A 19,226-nucleotide genomic window follows, 5' to 3' on the forward strand; every position below is an offset into this window, starting at 1 on the left:
AGCCACCATCGTTTTTTGGCTTGCCAACTTTCCTTCTTGGTTCAACTCTTTCCTGTCCCAGGTTGCATCATCCCTCCAGCAGCTGCTTCCATACCTGTGCTGCATCCTGAGGAAGCTACTATTCAAACAGTGTTCTCTCACTCTATTTTCAGGGCCTCAGGGCTCAGATTAAGAGTTCTATCCTCTTTCCTTCCACTGTCCTTGATGCTTTATTATTGTGTGACATCACCACTACACCACCATTAAGTCATGGCATCATTGTATCTGTACCTCATTACCTAGTTAACATGATTACACTGTCAGGTTGTCATTTTATTGCTGGGTTGTATGCCTTGTTAGAGTCATTTCAGCACTACAGTATCACAGATTACATGGTTATTTCATTACCACAATACAACCCATATTGTTAGTCAATATACTGATCCATAATTTCCTGGTTGATATTAGTAAATTGGCATATAGTTATTTTATTTCTAGATTACATTTTACAGTCCTACACTATCACTTATACCTGATGACAAATCTTTACTGCATTATACTTATTATTGTAGGATCACTTAGAAAATTATACTACTACTTTGTCACAAAATTGTACTGGCTTATCCAAACTGAAATGCAAATTTGGAGGATAGGAGAGCAAAAGATAGGAAGACATACTCCCAATTCTACATCCCAAGGTCAACTCGTACCCCTGAGCTACTGCCCTGTAATTCTGTCTATTGGACATTATGCCTAGGCATGCTAAACTCAGGCACATATACAAAGTCAAGTTCATTGCTTCTAGAACCAAGTCAGCCTCTCTTCTTACCACTGATGGCTTCATCAGCCATCCAGGGTCTTAGAGCATGAACTTTGGAGACAGTGATCTTTGCTCTCTCTCTCTCTCTCTGTGTTTCTCACCTTCAGATTCAATTGGCAGCCGCATCCAGATATGCTATCTCAGTGAGACTGCCACCAGGTCTTCCTGGAGATGGTGATCACATAGCTCACCTCGTTCCCCTCTGTCATGGGACACTTCTCCATCACAAACTTTCTTTCCACAGATCAACGTCTCTCTCTCTTTCTCTCATAACGGCCTCCTAATGATTTCCTTGCCTCAGACTTCTCCTTTAACCGCACTGTCTGGCAGCCTGAGTTAATTTTGAAAATAAAACTTTGCATATGGCCATTTTTAGAAGCCATCAATAACACCCCCTCTCCCCCCACCATCAAAGACAGGAGAAAGGCATTCATTGCTCTTCACAAACTAGTCTCTTCTCCCCTCATCCCTCTCATCAAATCAGCATCCAAGTTCTGTCAGTTCAATCTTTGGTAAATATATAAAAATATCCCCTTCTTCTCTGGTCAGCCTCATGCTTTAGCCAACTGATATCCCTGCACAGAGTATTCTTCTCCCAGACCTTGGGCTTTGCTCTTCTAGGAAGTACTTATGGCCATTCTCTTGACCATTCTAACCTCCATCTCTTGGCAGCCTCATCTGAACCCACCTAACATAGCTGGTTTGGATAGTTTTATGGGCTTACAAGTTTCCTGAGTGTTCCCTGAGGGTTTCTTATCTCCCCAGCCACCCCAGCATGTCTTGGGCTTCCAGGAAAGATCTGACTCTTGGGAGCTTAACCCTAGAGTCAGGCCAGGGATAGAGCCAAAACAAGGTTAGGCCTTTACTCATTAATTCCACAAATATTTTCTGGTATCCATTAAGTGTCAGGACTATATTTTCATGAAATTAACATTTTGGCGAAAAGACAGACAATGCAGAAGTAAGATGACATGTTGATGAATGAGGAAGTCTGGGAGCTATAAAAGCACATCAAGGGGTTATGGAAGGCTTCCTGGAGGGAGTGACATTTAATATGAGATCTCAAAGATGAATAGGAGTTAGTAAAGTTAATTGGTGATGGGGGTGGAGGTGCTGTTGCAGACAGCAGAGAAAAACAGAGTATGCAAAGCCAGAAAGGAAGGTCAGTGGGACTGGAGCAGAGAAAGCAGGGGAAGCATGCTGGAGGTAAGGCTGGGGCTTTGTGAGTCAAGTTAAGAGTTTGAACCTGACACCCTGAAGGTCCATGGTGGTCAACCAAAAAGTATCAAACTGGAAGGTAGTGTGTGTATTATTTGTATTTTTAAAGGTAATGTTAACTACTAGCAAGAGCCTAAATCAGGAGAGCAGGGGGAGCTACTGATGGCTCAGCCTTGGGTGGTGGTGAGGAGCTAGAAGCAACTGGCCCAGATTTCACATGTTTACAGGAGGAGGCTGAACTGACAGGACTTGGATTCTGACTGGGTGAGAGGGATGAGGGAAAAAAGTCAAGGACAACTAGTAGGATTCTGGTTTGAGCAGTTATGTGGAAGATGGTGCCATTCCCTCACACTAGGATCAATGAGTGGGACAATCATATCTTGGGCTCCACACACAAAGTCACCCAAGATGGTTGAGGATAATGATGGGGGAGTACAGGAATTATGGACCCTAACCCAGTCAAGGGGGCACAGAGGGCTTCCTGGTTGGGCTAGCTGATGGCAAGGCCTGAATATATGCAGCTGAATATAAGATATGAGGTTGGACCTAGGATTGGGATGGGGTGGGGGGGCACGTGTAAGCTGAGGAAGCAGGAGGCCCAAAGACTGGGAAGTGGACTCAGGGTGGCCCAAGTCCTGGGTGACTCTAGCCTTGGTCGGTGACAGATGGCTGGGCTGGGCCGGGCTGCCCTCTCCTCCTCTGATAATTAATCCCGCGCGGGGGCCGCGGGCGATGACAGGGCTGTCTAGCGTGCACTTAAGCATTAAATGACCAATTTCTGTCAGACTAACTTCCCCAGCCTCCCCGTCCCCTCCTCTGCCGCCCACCCCCCGCCTGCACCCCCTCCCTCCACTCCCTGCACTCTGAGTTTTTCAGCAACTGATGGCTCCTGGTTCATTTCTGTGGAATTAATTGGTCCCTGAATGAATTCTGTTGACAGGGCAATTTATCATGTGTTTGGGCTGACAGTGCGGGTGTCGGGGGGTAAGGGGGTGGGGAGACGAGTGGGAGATGAAGGAGAGGAGGGGGTCTGGGTGGGGGTGAATATTGACTATAGATAGGGGCCTGAGAGGTGCCAGTCCAAGGGCTTGGGGTGCCACAGAGCACCCCCACTCATGGTTTCATCCTTTGCTACACATTCTTGGTCCTACAAGTTTGAGAGGAAACCCCAATTAGAAAGGACCCCCTGAAACTTTGCCTGGATTCTCCTCAACTCTTCAATCATCTCAAATGGGGTGTCTTCATTGGAGATTTCAGTACCACCCTAAATTAACCCTCTGAAGGCTAAAATGGGGCCCGGGGCTCTGGGAGAGAATAAGGGTGTGTGTGTATATGTGTGTGCACACATGCATGCACACACTCATGCACTCAAGGAGCAAAGGACTGATTAGTCTAGGGGGTAAGGGGGCTGGTCCCCAGGGAGTTGGGCGCTCAGCCGGCCTGGCTAACAGGGGCCTAAGGGACTGGCTAATTAGGGTATTGGGATGCTTTGGGCAGGTGGGGGTGTGTGGGGAGGCAGAGAATATAGTTGGCCCCAAATGGCTGTTCCTTTGTCTTCCTCCCTTAGTCCCCTACCTTGCACCCCCAATGCGCCCCACCACTCTCCTGTCTCAATGCTGGCAGCTCCTGTCCCTAGAGACCTCTGGGCAGACACTGGGAAGAGAGCTAGGAAAAGGCGGCACTCCCTCCCAGTGGGAGAGATGGCAACAAATAAATAAATCCATGCCTCCTACTTCTACAGTTTAAAAAAACACTCCATCCCCTCACCATCCAAATGTACCCACCCCACTCCCATGGAGTGTTCTCAAGTTCCTCCCGCCACAAGGACTGCCCGAGTATCCATAGTATACAACTCTAGAGGTCTAGGATGTCAAAGTGGGAAGGAGTCCCAGAGGCCATCTGGTTTTTACACATGAGGAAACTGAGGCACAGAGAGAGGAAGGGGCCTCTTTTCTGGTCACACAGCCAACCTTTGGGTTCCTTCTGTTGTTGGCTTAGAGATGCCTCTGTGCACATGTGCTTGTTGTTCTGCCTCTGGGTTGCGCATGGCGGCTGAGAATTCCTTGAGGTGGGATGGCTACGGGGATGGCTCCCCTCCGGGCCTCTCCTACAGGGCAGCGGAGGCCACGCCAGAGGACCTGCGGATGGACAGACACAAAGATCAGACCCCGACCATGGGCCAGAGTTGCTGCTGGGGTTCTGTCAAGTGGGGAGGCCACATGGAGTTGGGGGGGATGTGGATCAGGTCAGAAAAGGAGGAGCAAGGTAATCTTGGGAGTTCAGCTGCTGTGTCCCGAGAGATGGAATGAACCTGGGAAAGGGGAGTCAGAGCCCTACCACCCATGTGTGTTCTCCCCACCACTGGCTGGCAGCACATGTCTGCTCTCAGACTTCCTTCTGAATCCCCAAGAGAGTCTTCCAGAACTCTACCTTCCTCAAGGCTGGGCCTAGCCCTGCTCCCCACACTCTGAGCAGACAGCAGTTGTGCCTCCTGCAAGCCTCTGAGTGACCCCAGCAGCTCCCTTCGCCTTAGGATCTTCCTTTCTCCAGTGGAATTTTCTGGATCCTCCCCACTCCTCACCCCTACACCTCGGCCCCATTCTTTCAGACCTCCTTCCATAAGCTTCTCACATCCATCTCCAAACATCTTCACCCTCTACCCCTGCCTTCCACCCTCTAGCTTAGCCAGCAAGCTTGTCCACAGCCCTTGGCCTGCAACAACCTTCCCTTGAGCTCACCAACCATGTCATCACAAGCCCCTCCCCTTCAAAACCTTTCCAAAGTATTGTATACCCTCTGCCTCTTGCTTCCTCAGGTCTTAGCCACCTCTCCCTGCTCCCTAGCCCTCCCTCCCTCTTTAGAAAACATTAGCTTTCTGGTTACCACGTACCCCTATCTACCAAATCCAGTGGTCTTGTGGGGCCTGGGTGGCTCAGCGGTTGAGCATCTGCCTTTGGCTTAGGGCATGATCCCGTCTGGGAATCAAGTCCCACATCGGGCTCCTTGCGGTGAGCCTGCTTCTCTCTCTGCCTATGTCTCTGCCTCTCTCTCTCTCATGAATAAATAAATAAATCTTTTTTAAAAATCCAATGGTCTCTTCCTCAGTTGTACAGCAGAAAAGCAAAATTTGGTTTATTCACTAAACACTTATGCTTATATGTGTCAAGGACCTGATTGCCTTTTTACATTTTTAATTTAAATTTCATTTTTCAATAAAGTTAAAATTACATTAAAAGGGTATATTCTCACAGACACCTTGTTCTTCCTGGATCTGCATCCACACTGTTCCCCGCCCAGAGATCACCATTTTTATTAGATTGTTGTTTATCTTTCCAATGTTTATGTATAGAGTTGCAAATTGTTTCTATTTTTCCCCTTTCTTATATGATGTATCTACTGTTCTGCACTTTCTTTTTTAAAATTTATTTATTTATTTATTTATTTATTTATTTATTTATTATTATAGTCACAGACAGAGAGAGAGAGAGGCAGAGACACAAGCAGAAGGAGAAGCAGGCTCCATGCACCGGGAGCCCGATGTGGGATTTGATCCCGGGTCTCCAGGATCGCGCCCTGGGCCAAAGGCAGGCGCCAAACCACTGCGCCACCCAGGGATCCCCTGCACTCTCCTTTCTTACTTAAAAATATAACCTTATCATTTTCCATGTCAGGGTCCTTCCTGAGTGAATCCTGAGTGTAGGTGGAGTGCCACCAGCTTTTGGCTGGGCTACCATAGTAAGGTCATACAGGTCTCTCTGTACCCACTGTCTCTTCTCGTATCCCACTCCTCACATTATGGGCAGAGGGCTCTTCCAAAAATGTAGACTTATTAAACCATTCTCTCTTGTTCGAAAACTTTCAGTGGTTCTCACTGTCTATAGAAAAAAAAAATCCAAAGTCCTTAACAGAGCATTCGTGCATTCCAGAACTGTTTAAGTTGGAACCTTTTAGATTGCAATTGACAGTCAACACTTTCGCTTAGATGGAAAGGAGACTGTACTGTACTGTCTGATGACCCTGAAAGTCCAAAATCGGTCTTGTTTCAGGCCTAACTGGCTCCAGAGACTTGGATAATACCAGCAGAGTTTTTTCCTCTCTACCTCTGTCAGCTCTGTGTGTTCTTGCCTGACTCTGAGTGGGTCTGCACTCTCCCCGTGGTAGGGATAGACCTGAGGGGCCCAAAGTCCTCGATCACTTCAGTTCACAGTCCAAGAGAAGAGAACTTCTCTCTTCCGGTCCCCAAAAATGAGCCTTCTGAGAAGACTCTGCTCTTAACTTGAGGACTATGTGCTTTGGATCATGACATGAGGTCCCCACTGGCCAGATGTGGGTCTCATGCCCATATCTCTGGTCAGGAACTGATGGGACACCCTGATTGACAGTCCCACGAGTATTACACAGAGTGATAGAGGGATAGTTTCCCAATGGATGAAGGTGTGCCCCTTCATGATGCCCCCATGGGGACAATGGTGGGTGCTTCCAGGTTGTAAGGAAAAGTCACCCTAGGTAATGGAGGGAGTTGTTCAAGGAGTTGGGTGATCACATCAAATCACTGGGGTTCTAGAGAAGTAGGAGCAGCATCTGCTCTTTCTCACCTCTTCTGTTAGCCACTCAGCTGCTCTCTGCAGGTCACTCTCCTTCTCCACATGATTGAGGGTTCCTATCGTCTCTCACTCTCTCCTGTCTTTCTCTCCCCTGCCTCAGCCTCCCACTTACTCATGATTTCTTGTTCACATCACTCCATTCGTTTCTCTGTCCATCACCATTTGTTGAACATCTGTGTGCCAAACACGGTCCAGCCATTGGTGATAGAGCAGCAAACAGATCAGAAAAAATTTCTGCCCTCATGGAGCTAACATTCTAACCAGAGAGGACAAGACAGGACCAGCAAAACATAATCGGGGAAAGGAACAGAGTGATGGTGTGTGTGCACTATTTTATTTAAGTTGATCAGGGAGGGCCTGGTTGATGAGGTAACGTTAGAGCAGAGTCCTTAAGGAAGTAGGGGGCTGTCCGGGAAGAAAAGCCATGAATGGCTTGAGAAGGCTCATAATCGGAGCAACGGAAGCATGGTACAGAGGCCAGCAGGCCCAGAGCACAGTGAGCGGGAGCGGGTGATGGGAGCTAAGTCACCAGCAGTGATAGGGCTGGGGGGAAGGGGAGGCCACCAGGACATGCAGGGCTTTGTGGGTCAGCTTTAGGGTCCCGACTTTGACTCTGTAGGAGAAGGGCAGCCACTGGAGGGCTCTGAGCAGAGGAAGGACACGATCCGCTCTACATTGGAGCATCCCTCTGGCTGCTAGGGGGTGGGTGGTGCAAAGATGGAAGCAGAAAGACCAATTAGAACATTCTTTTGTGAGTCCAGGTCATTGTGACTTGGCCTAGGACAGTAGAGGGCAGGTAGTCAGACGTGGTCCAGTTCTGTGCCTGTTTTAAAGGTAGAGCTGTCTGTGCTGGTGCATTCGATGTGGGATGGGAAAGACAAGGGCATCGGGGCACATCTGAGCTTTTGGCCTGAGTGAGTGGCAGACTGGAGCTGTCTTCTACTGTGATGACCAAGATGGGGAATCCCCTCAGGGCCTCCCCTGGGCTTTGCTCCCCCCATGTCCTCATCCTCTCCTGCATCTGTTTCCTGTCCTGACTGACTCAGCTTGGATTTGTGCTCAAGTCCACCTCTAGTAGCGGAGTCACTGGTACAGATATGGTGTCCACAGGGGCAGGAGGGGCTGGGAGTGGGGCAGCTTCCCTAAAGGAGCTGCATGAGTGATGGATACCATTTTGACATTTCCAGTACAGTGTCCTGGCTCTCAACTACTTTTCCGCTTCATCTCCTGCCATCTCTGTCTACCCCTCTGCCTCTCCCCAGGCACCTGATACTCCAGCCACATTTTATCTGGTAGATTTCCATGCCTCCGTGTCTTTGCTCCTGCTGTTCCTTCAACCCAGGACACCTTTCTTCATCTGTTTCTAATTGTCATACTTGGTGTACCTCAGCTGGGAACTCTGTGGGAGTGGGGGAGGATAGGACCTGCAGAGTCAGAATTAGGTGAGTTCTGGGGAATGCTGAAGCTGTGGAACAGGCCCTATTTGTGTTTGGGGAGGGTAAATGGGGCTGCAATTAGAACAGGAAACTGGTCAAAGAGTAGAGACATGCTTGGGAGGCCCTCAGATTTCCAGGCAGATATCAGTACCTCAGGAGGGGCACAGCATGAGAGCTTCTGGGCAAAGGTGGTCACCGTAGACTGTGGGATCCTCGCTGTCCAATTTGGTCTGAAGGTGACCAGAAGTAGAACAGAAGGTAAGGAGTTCCGGGGGTACCCAGAGGAGGCCCTGACTTCCAATTTAATGGGTCGAGCAGGGCAGGGTTCTCAGTCTAGGGCACCTGGAGGCAAAGCCAGGCACTGGGGGCCAGGTAGCCTGCTACATATGATGAGAGCGGCACCGGCTGGGCCAATCCAGTGTACTGACCACTTCCAAGAGCATATCCACTGGGTATCAGGTGACAGCCAGGAGCTCTGCCATGTTGGGTTTTGATGGATTCCTAGCAGAGTGTCTGAAGTGGGGTGTACATTTTCCAGGGAGTGCAAAATAATCCATTTAGGCATGAGATGAGAACATGAGAACTTCTTCCCATGCATTTCAATCACATCCTTTTTCTATTTTATGTCCTATAAAAATCATAACGTTAGTCTGATAGTATATTTACGGAATTGCTAAATAAGTCAACATACTTATATTAGGAGTACATATTCAGGATTCTCTTTGCTGATAGTGTATATGATCAAAGAAGTTCGAAGACTACTCTTCCAGGAGACTCGTGATCAACAGGAGCAGCACCAGGCAGGGTGGAAAATGGGACTGTCATTTGTTGAGATGGGGAATAGGGAGGAGACTGAGGTGGAGAGAGAGGAGGAAGGGGATAGACCTGATTCGGGGCTTGCTGATTTGTTGCAGACCCTTCATACCCTCCCGAAGACCCTTGATGTGGGTGAACCTGAGCAAATGGGTTGGGGAAAGAAAGGCTTTTGAGATCCTGGTGGGAAGGAGGCGTCTGGGAGGCACCAGCCAAGGGAGAAGGTCATTCTTAGTCAGCCTCCAGGCCTTGTTTTCCATCCTTGACAGCTCAGAGTTTCAGCAGCCTCTCAAGTGGGAAAAGCCAGAGATGGGAGCTAAGGGGAAGGTTTTCCAAGGGCGGAGAAAGAAAGTCTCTAAGAGCAGAGACCACGTGGACGCTATGGCCTTTGTGGTGGAGCTGGAGTTGGGAGGTTGCTGAAGAGACAGAAGTGGGACCCTTTTGAAGTATCTCAGATGCATTCCTCCCCAACACAGGAACAGACACACAGATGTTCCCTGGACCTCAGGGACAAGAACAGTAGAGTGTCAAAAAAACAAAACAAAACAAAACAAAACACAAACACAAAAACCGGTTTTTCCTACTTCCCCACCACCAGACCCTCCCCAGGACAGACAGACCCACGCAAACAGAAATCCAGGCCACCGACCAACCGACGGACACACAGACATAAGACATAAGCGCCTGCACGCCCTCTCCAGGACGAACCCAAAGGCGCGAGGATGGGCGAGCAGCAGGTTGTCCCCGGGTCTCCGCAGGGCCGGGCTCTGTCCCGGCCTGGAAGTAAACGCTTAGCGAGGAAACCGGTGGACAGCGTCTGCGGTCTCGGGGTCTCTGTGTGGCCTCGGGCTATAAAATCGCGGCTCCGCCACCGGCGGAGGAAGGAGGCTGCCTGGCAGATGACCTCCACCGTGGGGAGAGCGCCTCTGACGTAGCCTTCTGAGAGTCTGAACCCTAAATCTGAGTGAGGGTAGAGAGGCAAGGCGGCCGAGTCGGCGTGGTGTAGACACTCGAAGTTACCCTGAAGTTTTGGAAAGTGAAACTCCTTGCCCCAAGGGCGAGGTGGGCCGTAAGGGTAGCGACCCGAAGGGCAGCCCGTCTGGGCCTCTGCCTCCCACCAGCCGCCACTCGAGAGGGTCTCGGCGAAAGAGTGGGAGGCGAAAGGGTGGGAGGCCAGTCGCAGTGGGGGTACAGCTGGGAGGACCCCTGAAGGGGTTATTTGGATCGACCAGTGTGAGGGGAGGCCTGTCCCAGAGACAGGGAGAGACAAACCTGGAGCCATGGGGAGTGACATACAAAATTTTATTATTATTATTTATTATTATTATTTATTATTATTTTATTTCTCATGTGCACAGAAAAAAAAAAAAAGAAAAAAAGAAAAAAAAAAAAACAAAAAACGAACCGACGCGCTGAAAGTGGCTAAGGAGACCAGAGCTGTCAGGGGATCTCTCGAGGGTTCGACTGGGTCCTGGGTCTGGGGCCCCTGCCCGGCCAGCTCCACCAGGACTGGGATGGCCCGGGCCTCGGCGTCTGGACCTCAGCGCCCTCGCCGCCCTGCTCGGGCCACGGAGCCTGGCCGGGCGCCGGCAGTTCCCTTAAACTGTTCTTTTTTCTCATTTTCCTTTTCAAATAAAAAGGCTCGAAGGGGAGAGAGATCCGGGCGAGGACTCCAAGCCTTTTCGGATTTGTTCAAGGATTTTTATTTATTTATTTATTTGTTTATTTATTTATTTATTTATTTATTTTCACTTTTATTGACTTTGTTTCTGTTATTTCGAGTCGTCACGATCCACGGGTGAGGAGACATGCAGGGCGCGTCGCCGCTACCGAGAGAGCTACTACGGGGCGGGGCGGCCCGGCCGCCGGCGGCCCGGGGCGCGAGGGGCACGGCCGGAGCGGCGAGCCCGGGGCTGGAGCGGCCGCCGGGGCGCTGGCCTGCTGGGGCCAGGCGGCCGGGGCGGGGCTGGGGGAGAGGCCGGGGGCGGGGCAGAGACCGAGAGACAGAGACAGAGGGGGCGAGAAGCGGGGCGGAGAGAGAGATGGAGAGAGGGGAGAGATGCGGAGGAGAGTCGAGGAGAGCGGAAACACGGGATTACAGAGATAGCCAACGAAACAGAGGCGAGAGGAGTCCACAGGACCATGTTCGTCGTTTTGCATAGAGATTTCTTTTCTTTCGTAATTTTTTTTTGTAACATAAAAAATGCCCCCCTCCCCCAGGACGTGCTGTGCTTTAGTGGGCGTGTAGCTGTGTCCCCCCCTCCCCCCCAGCGAGCGGCGACTCTCACAGCACAGACAGAGGGGCGTATCTACAGGCAGGGCGGGCGGCAGCGGGGACTCTACCGGGCGGGGCGGAGCGGTGGGGCGGGCTTATATACACAGGGGTTCGCCTTCACACGACACACACCGTCTTTCTACAAAGCAGCAGCCTGTTGAGTTTGTTTTGCTTATCCTTTTTGCAAAGACCATCATACTAAATAAATGCAGACTTTTCGCGGTCCTGTTCAGTTCCTGCCGGAGGAGTAGGCTGGGGTTGGGGGGAGTGTGGGGGGGGGGTGGACTGGGCAGCCCCCGCGTCCCTCGGCCGCAGCTCAGATGCCAGCTCAGAACCTGCTCCTGCCACCCGCAGATCGCGAGTCTGTGTCGGGGCAGGGGACGCCCAGTAGCTGCTCGGCCAGACCAGTGGGTCCTGCGGCAGGCACTGAAGAGCCTCCGAAGGGGCGGGAGCTAGGGAGAGATGCAGAGCGTCGTGGGACGGGAGGAGGACAGGCAGGAGGGGAGGATGAGAGGTCTGCGGATGGAAGAGACGCTGAGGTAGGGGCAAAAGGGGGGACTGAGAGTCGGGTCACTAGCAGGAGTGCCTGGGCCCTGGGGAACCAGGCAGTTCAGGTGGAGCAGGGAAGAGCCCAGAGCAGGGCTTGGTGGGTGCGCGCTGCTGGGGCCTGCGTGCCTTGGGTCCCAACTTCGGAAAGACCTGATGACCCCAAACCCTGTCCCAAGGGCCCGGACCGCACGCCCCCATTCCATTCCACCTCCTGGGGCAGGGCACACTCGGAAGGTGGGGGCAGTCCGGCTGGCGCGAGCGTAAGGACTCTTCCCCGAGGGTTCGGCAGCGGGCTCTTCCTCCTTCTGCAGAAAATCGTTTTGTTCTTAATTTCCTTCGCCCAGCCCGTCCAGCGAAGCCTCCCGGCGCCGGAGCGTCCGAGGCGGGCTGCTCCCGGGCTGGGCCGCGCTGCGGTCCGCGGTGATTGTGTGTCACAGAAACGTGTCCCCCGCGCGCAGCGGCGGCCCGGCCAGGGTCCCGCGGTGTGGGTGGGCTCCGGGGCCGGTTCGGGCCACGCCGCGGCGAGCTGGGGCGCGCCCTCCTCTCGACGCCGCGCAGTCCAGGCAGGCGGGGAGGGGCGGCGGGCGGGGCTGGGGGCGGCGGGCCCGGGCCTGAGGGTCCCGCCCGCGGCTCCACCCGTCCTGTCGGGCCGCGGACGGAGTGGTGTGAAGGGCTGCAGGGCTCCTCGGGTGGGGGTGGGGCTGGGGCTGGGCGGTGGCCGGGAGGCATCGCGTCGCGTCGGTCCTCCCTCCCTCCGGGGTGGGCGGTCAGACGGGCACGATGTGCAGGCCGAAGCTGTCGGCCTGAAGCTTGATGTGGTCCCCGCGGTAACTAGTGGCGGTCATAGGCAGCGGCAGCAGCGGCAGGGGCGGAGCCCCGGGGGGCGGCACTATAATAATAAGGGGAACCTGGAAGTTAACACAGGAGAAGAATGGGCTGGGTGAGAGGACAAACAGGAGAACAAAAAAGGAAAGAAAAGCAAAGACCTCCCCGGGGCTGGGGTCTGGCGGGATCGGGGCAGGGACACCTTGGCTGGGCTACGGGGCCAGTCGCCCCCAGGAGAGCTTCATTCACCGCCGGGAGAGGGACCAGTCGACCGGTGACGGCCGCCGCCCGGCTGGGGGCACCTTCCAGAGGGACACGGGGGGGGGGGGGCGGCGGCGCAGAGCCTCCTAGCCCCGGGGGAGGGAGAGAAAACGAGGGAGGGGAGGGAGGCGCGGGCGTCCTCGAGGGACCCCGGGGCCTCGGTGCTGTTCTAACAAGCCCGCCCGGCCGGCACCCGAAGGTCGGGTCGCGGGGAGTCGGACCCGCGCCCCGAAGCAGCCCTGCGGAGCCGGCCCGCGGGCTGACGCGCTGAGCCGCCGGCCAGCCAGGTGGCGTACTCACTTAGTAAGGCGGGGTTGCTGAATCTCCAAGCCTCGTTGTAGGCCGTGTACTGGGGGTGGCTGTACGGGTTGCCGGAGAACTCGCTCCCTGCGGGAGGGCGGGGGAGTGGGGATCAGACCCGCGCAACGCCTGGTTGGACCCGACGTGCCCCAGCCAGCGGCCTCGCCCCGGTCGCAGGGACAGGTGCCGCGGGCAGGGCAATGCCGGCTGGGGGCGCGCGGGCAGACAGAAGCAGAGCGATCCGCCGGGTCTGCGTGGGGAGAGCCCGTGGCGGGGCGGGTGCAGAAGCACTGATGGGCCTCCCACGCCGGCCTGGGGGCTTGGGGTTCCCCGGAGGAGGCGCGCTGGGCCACCCGGGAGGGGCTTGTTCCGGGGTCAGGCGCACCCACCCGCTGCCCTACCCCAGGGCCTTTTTAGTGGGTACTCTGGTTCTAGGAGCGCTAGCCCCATAGGGTGGAAGCCCTGGAAGGTGGCGAAGGAAGGCCCTCGGGACACTTTGTCCCAGAAAGTCCTAAGAATGGCATCTCAGCACCGTGCCAATGCAAGGAGTTGGGACTCTGCTGGGAAACACCCCCTCCGCCTTTCCCTCCAGAGATTCGATGGGGGGGGGAGCAGCAGGAGAAGGAGGCGGGGGTGGGGGTGGGGGTGGGTGAAGCAGGTGGACTGCCCACCGGTCTGTGAGCGGTTAGCGGAGGGCCCCGTGGGCCGGGAGCCCTCGGAAGCTGCTTCCCTCCCTCCTCGGTAGAAAGGCCAGGCCTCCGGGTTTCCCCCTCGCCCTTTCTCCTGTGTGATGACCCCAGACTGTTTACAGTGATCCCTAACCGCGGGTTAAGTAGAGGAGAAGGGGCCCCTCTCGGAGAGGGAGCTGGGTGGGGGTGGGGGATGCAGCCACTGGAAAGCCTGTTTATTGACGAGGAGGGAAAGCATGCGTGCAGCAGGATAATGAGCTTCTGAGCTCAACTGTGACCAAGAGGAACTGAGCTATCTCCTTCCCCATCGCTAATGAAACAAGTGTAATTTCCTCATCAGCACTAGATTCTGTTTAACGACTCCCCCCTTGCCACCATGAGCTCTCTGCAGCTCCCCTCATCCCCACCTCCTTGCAGACACCCCCTCCTTCACCCCTACCTCTCCAAGACCTTCTCCAGCCTCCACCTGCTCACTGCTGGGACCTTCCCAGAAGAATCTCCTTGTCCCCAACACTTCTACCCCACTCCAGGTTTGGGTGGGAATCCCCTCACTCACACATCCCAGCTCTCCTTAGCCAGTCCCAGGAGCTCCCTTCAGCCCTGCTGGTACAGCACCCTGCTGCAGCCTCCCTCTTTGCCACAGCCCATCCCCCCCCAAGGTCTGCTTTGCCAGGGCTGCCCCTGGATGGACATCTGGGAATGGGGCCAGGCACCCTCTTCCATCCTCCCCCACCACGAGGGTTGTGTGTCAGGCGAAGGCCGCCAGCAGGAGTGGGCTGCAGGCCCAGAGAGTCTCACCCTCTTTAAGACAAGAGTTTTTTGGTGTTTCTGTGAATAGAAGCTTCAACTCTCTGGCTTCAAGCCCAGCTCCCAGTCTGGGGTGAGAGGTTGGGGAGAGTACAACCTCCAGCTGCAGTCCTCAGACCCTAAGTCTGGCCTCCACCTCCCTGATCCGCACAGTCCAGACCCAACTCTTCTCAGGAGCAACGAGGGGCCTAGGTACCTCTGAGGAGACGTAGAGCTCTAGCTTGTCTCTCTGGGTCCTGCCATAGCCTTCCTCTGTTCTTCTTTCCTTAGGGACTAGCCCCTTCCTCTCCCTGGGGTGGGGTCAGTTCTCCACACTGGTTGTCCCTGTGGGTTGGTGTGGACCAGGGTGGCTTTGTCTGAGTGATGTACAATGCCCCTGGAAATGATTCTTGGCTCCAAGTTTCCATGGAAACCAGGGCAGGCTCTTCCAAGCAGTGTCAGCTGGCTAGGAGTGGGCTGGGGCACTGAGCAGGGAGCTGAGGCTGAGTGCTCCCCAGGCACAAGCTCCGGTGGGTGGGCACTGGGGAGGGGCCATGACATACAGTGGGATGCATATGAGAGCCACTTCTGCAAACTCCCTCCCTGGGTTGCTCATGAGGGAGGCTGAGGGACCCATTATAGCCTCTAGGGAGAGAGAGGGGTGGGGGGGGGAGTGGATATTGGGTCTCTTCCCACCCCCAGCCTCAGACTACAGACCACTCAGCAGCTCACCCACAATTTAGTCACCCCCACCTAAATTAGGTAGCTGCAGCATTGTCACCTACCAGGCACCATTCCTGCCAGGGTGGAGGTGGGGTAGCTTCCCTGGCCAGTGGGGGGCACGTGAGGGGGGTAACCAGGCAGAGTGGTGCTCGCCATGTCACGACCTGGAAAAACACAAAGGGGAAGGGGTGAGGCCTGGAAAAGAGAGGCCTGCCTCTGCTCACACCAGGGTACTTCACGGGAAGGAAAGAGCTGTATGCCGACACGCGGGAGAACATCTGCGTGAGCAAGTCCAAGTGTGCCTTTACATGTGTTTAAGCTTATTACCTAAATGTCTGTCCTATGATCGGTCACGCACCTCTGCTCTGTGTAGCGCTTTGTGTCTCTCTGTGGGCGTCTACGTGTGTATGTGTTTACCTTTGCTCATGTCTCTTTGAAGCCCAAACCCAGATGGAGAAGGGAGGGAGATGACCTGCTTTTATTCCTCCTTTCCAGCAAGATATTCAGCTATGGTTTCTCCAGTAGCCAAATGGACCTCTGTCATCTTGCTCACCTCTCACCATCTTTCCTTCAGGCGTGGAGGATACTCCCACCCCCACCATACTGGGCTATTGGGTCTGTCTTGTCCTCTCCAAGTAGAGCTGCAGGTGCTGGGCCTTGCAGGGGTAGGGGCGGGCAGCCAGTGGGCTATTTTGCTATTAGTGTTTATAGCATTTAAATGATGGAAAACCATCCCTGAAGTGAATCAGGAGCTTTGAGAGCCAACAGTTCTGGTGGATCAGATAAAGTTCCACTGAGCAAAACCGGCTCCCCCTACCAGCTGCTGGACTTCCAGCTGCTGGAAACTTCTACTAGCTGGAGTCTGGATAGTGGAAGGCAGGAGTTTCCTTAGCCCTGTCCTGGAGTGAGGGTAAAGCAACCCAATATTAGGGAGCCACCCATAGTCCACAGACATGTCTGGGACGCAGCTACACCTGAGTGCCCTCCCTTCCTCGCCTGTCCCCTCCATCACCATGAAGGAATCACCACCTGCCTTGCAATTTATGCCCCAATCTTTAATGACAATAATTTGCCCTCTCCCCTCTCCCACACTTTCTTGCCCTAGAGACAACGTGGTGCTCTCCTGGGTCCCACTTATCGTCTCCAGATTCCCCTGGTCCTCCTCTTCAGCCTGTGCTACTCTCCATTCTAGTGCCTTTGTCTGACCCTGAGAAGGCAAAGTGTGGCCGGAGGAAGTCACAGAACTATGCACATCTGGCCCGGTTCATTATCTTTTCATCAGTTGTCCTAGTCTTCATTTTCCCCATGACTTTTCCAAAACGTCCCTCGCTCTCCTTGCTACGCTTTCCATGAACTTCACCTCCTCTCCTACTTTTCTGAGATGTGAATTTCCTCACTCCTCCCTTAACATATCTGAGTGATTCATCTTTCTCTAAGTATACAGAGCTACAACTCAGTTTTTTGTATTTGAAGCTGCCTGCTGAACAGTTTTATTAGCTGTCCCACTGTCACCTCAAACCTAACGGGAATAAAAGCCAACTCATCTTCCCCCTGATCAGGTCTACCAACATTTTTGAAGACCACCAAACCAAAAAAATACCTTTGGAATCCTTTTTTCTTTTTCTTTTCTTTTCTTTTCTTTTCTTTTCATTTTATTTATTTATTTATTTATTTATTTATTTATTTATTTATTTATTTATTTTGAGAGAGAGCTAGAGAGCATGAGTGCACTCACAAGCAGGGGAAAGTTGCAGAACAGAGGGAAGGGGGAAGAAGGAGTAGGAGAGAGAGAGAATCTTTTTTTTTTTTTTTTTTGAGAGAGAGAATCTTAAGCAGGCTCCACATCCAGCCCAACACGGGACCTGGGGCTCAGTCTCATGACCCTGAGATCATGACCTGAGCCAAAATCAAGAGCCAGATGCTGAACCAACTGAGCCACCCAGGCACCTCTGAAATCCATCTTGATATAGCCTTTATCCTTCCCTTATGGATGAAGTCAGTCACCAAGTGTTACTAATTCCCCTTAGCAATGTCTGTCATATTGGCCCCATCCCTGTTTCCTCTACCCCATCTATAGCTCAGCTCCTGAGCGCCTGTCCTTAGTCTGCCATAACAGTGCTTGCCCCCTCCAGTCTATCCCAGCTGTGGATGCCTGGATTTCAACATATCCCTTCCTTTGGGAAAACCATCACTGATTCTCTGCAGTCCACAGTTGGAATCTACACTCTGCCAGGCTTTCAAAGCCTCCTGGGTACTCCCCCCCACCTGATTTTCTTAGCTCTGATTCTCACTCCACCTGATTTGGTTGGACTGTTTTCATAGGCATGTATGCCGTGGAATCTCTGTGCTTTTGCCATATCATTTTCTTCTCCTTCTTCATAGTTTTCCTCTCCTTCCAGTTCAAGCCTTAAAATACCTACCATTCTACCCATCAGGGAAGTTTCTTTCTTCTAAACTTCTATAGTGTCTGCACTGCATGGGTGACCATGCATTATATTTTGTAAGGCATCAGACCTGTTTCCTGAAATAGACCATAATCAAACTGAGGGTAGGGCTTCTGCTATCTTACATAGTTGAGAAATCAATAAATGATGCTCAGTAAATACTTTACTGGTTGATTCCCTATCACTCTTTTACACTTAAAGCCAATTCTAGTGGGTTGTATTGTTTTCTAATTGTTCCATTGTGTCAGTCTCCTTTTTTTTTTCAAGATTTTTATTTATTTATTCATGAGAGACACACAGAGAGAGGTAGAGACATAGGCAGAGGGAGAAGCAGGCAGGGAGCCCAATGTGGGACTCGATCCTGGAACTCCAGGATCACGCCCTGAGCCAAAGGCATATGCTTAACTGCTGAGCCATCCAGGTGTCCCTGTTGGTCTCTTTTGAAGAGTTGAAGGCTGGGACAAAATGTAAATGCTGAAAGCTGCTTTTTCTCTAAAAACAGTTTGAACAAGGGATCATGAATTGTTATAGGATGAGAAAAAATAACAGTGACTTATACTGTGACTCAGCTTTATCATGCAATAGAATGGTTCTCCTCTGTACCTGTCTAATATAGCTAAGATCTTATGTTTCTTAAAACTCAAGAACAGACAACAGAGTGGAACTGTCAGACAAGAGATCACTTCAGACTCTCAGACAAAAGAAAGAATCTGTGTCTGCTTCGTTGTGGGTTTTCTTTCACTGACTTCTACTGTTAATAAGTTTCACTCCTCCTGAGCGTCTCTCAGTGGAGCGGGTCTGAAGTGGACAAGGACAGCAATATCTACCAATTCCTTGAGAGATTAATAATATGGTATTTATTGGTCAGATGGCCCCAAGACAGAGGAGAGTTAGGGAAGAGGTAGAAGTTTTGCAATGAAAAAGATCTAGAAACCCAATTTCTCCTGGTCCTGTACTCTTAATGCCTACAAAGTAGCCAGGAAAAGAAGTATGCTTCTTTCTTAAAACAAACAAACAAACAACAACAACAACAAAACCCCAGGAATTTAAATTTCAGCTGCTTGGTTCCTACAACCTGTCACACATGAATTCCTAGTAATCTAAGGTTTTGTCATACAGTTCCCTACCTGGCTTTAGGAGAGAGGAAGAAAGGTCAGATGCCTGGAAAGGTGTCTCCAGCTAACCTGGAGTTACCCTACTGCAACATTTATTTCCACTGGCTTTTCTCCTCACAAAACAGTCAAGGTAACTTCCAGCATACAGAAACTTTTGCGTGCTGGAAGTCACCCAGAGAACTGTTAGTTGAAAGACACATTTCCAAATTCTAGTTAAAAAACTTAATACAGGAAGTGCTTATTCAGACATTTTTCAAATGTGAGGAAAGGCCCATGATGAGGAAGAAGCATAGGAGCTTCCTGGTGTTCTTCATACAGCCATGCTGCTGTATCCTGTAATATCAGTATCACGACAAAGAGGTGCCCATCAGGACCCCTGAACCAATAGA

General features: G+C 52.3%; 1 protein-coding gene across 17 annotated transcripts in view; it reads right to left on the reverse strand.

Annotated features, from left to right (window-relative positions):
• Positions 1 to 10,223: 10,223 nt before the first annotated feature.
• Positions 10,224 to 19,226, reverse strand: part of PAX2 (paired box 2) — a 93,365-nt gene continuing 84,362 nt past the window's right edge. For 12 of the 17 annotated variants that reach the window (XM_041744944.1, XM_041744934.1, XM_041744938.1 and 9 more), the window contains 3 exons: positions 15,341 to 15,442; positions 13,081 to 13,167; positions 10,224 to 12,583 (listed from right to left, as the gene is read on the reverse strand). In XM_041744944.1, the coding sequence (XP_041600878.1) occupies positions 12,462 to 12,583; positions 13,081 to 13,167; positions 15,341 to 15,442 (311 nt within the window). In that variant the 3' untranslated portion in view covers positions 10,224 to 12,461. Of the gene's footprint in view, positions 12,603 to 13,080; positions 13,168 to 15,114; positions 15,201 to 15,340; positions 15,443 to 19,226 lie in introns of those variants that run through there. The other 5 variants (XM_041744937.1, XM_041744936.1, XM_041744942.1 and 2 more) reach the window with 2 other exon arrangements.

This window comes from Vulpes lagopus, chromosome 2 (assembly GCF_018345385.1).
Source record: "Vulpes lagopus strain Blue_001 chromosome 2, ASM1834538v1, whole genome shotgun sequence".
Lineage (NCBI taxonomy): Eukaryota > Metazoa > Chordata > Mammalia > Carnivora > Canidae > Vulpes > Vulpes lagopus.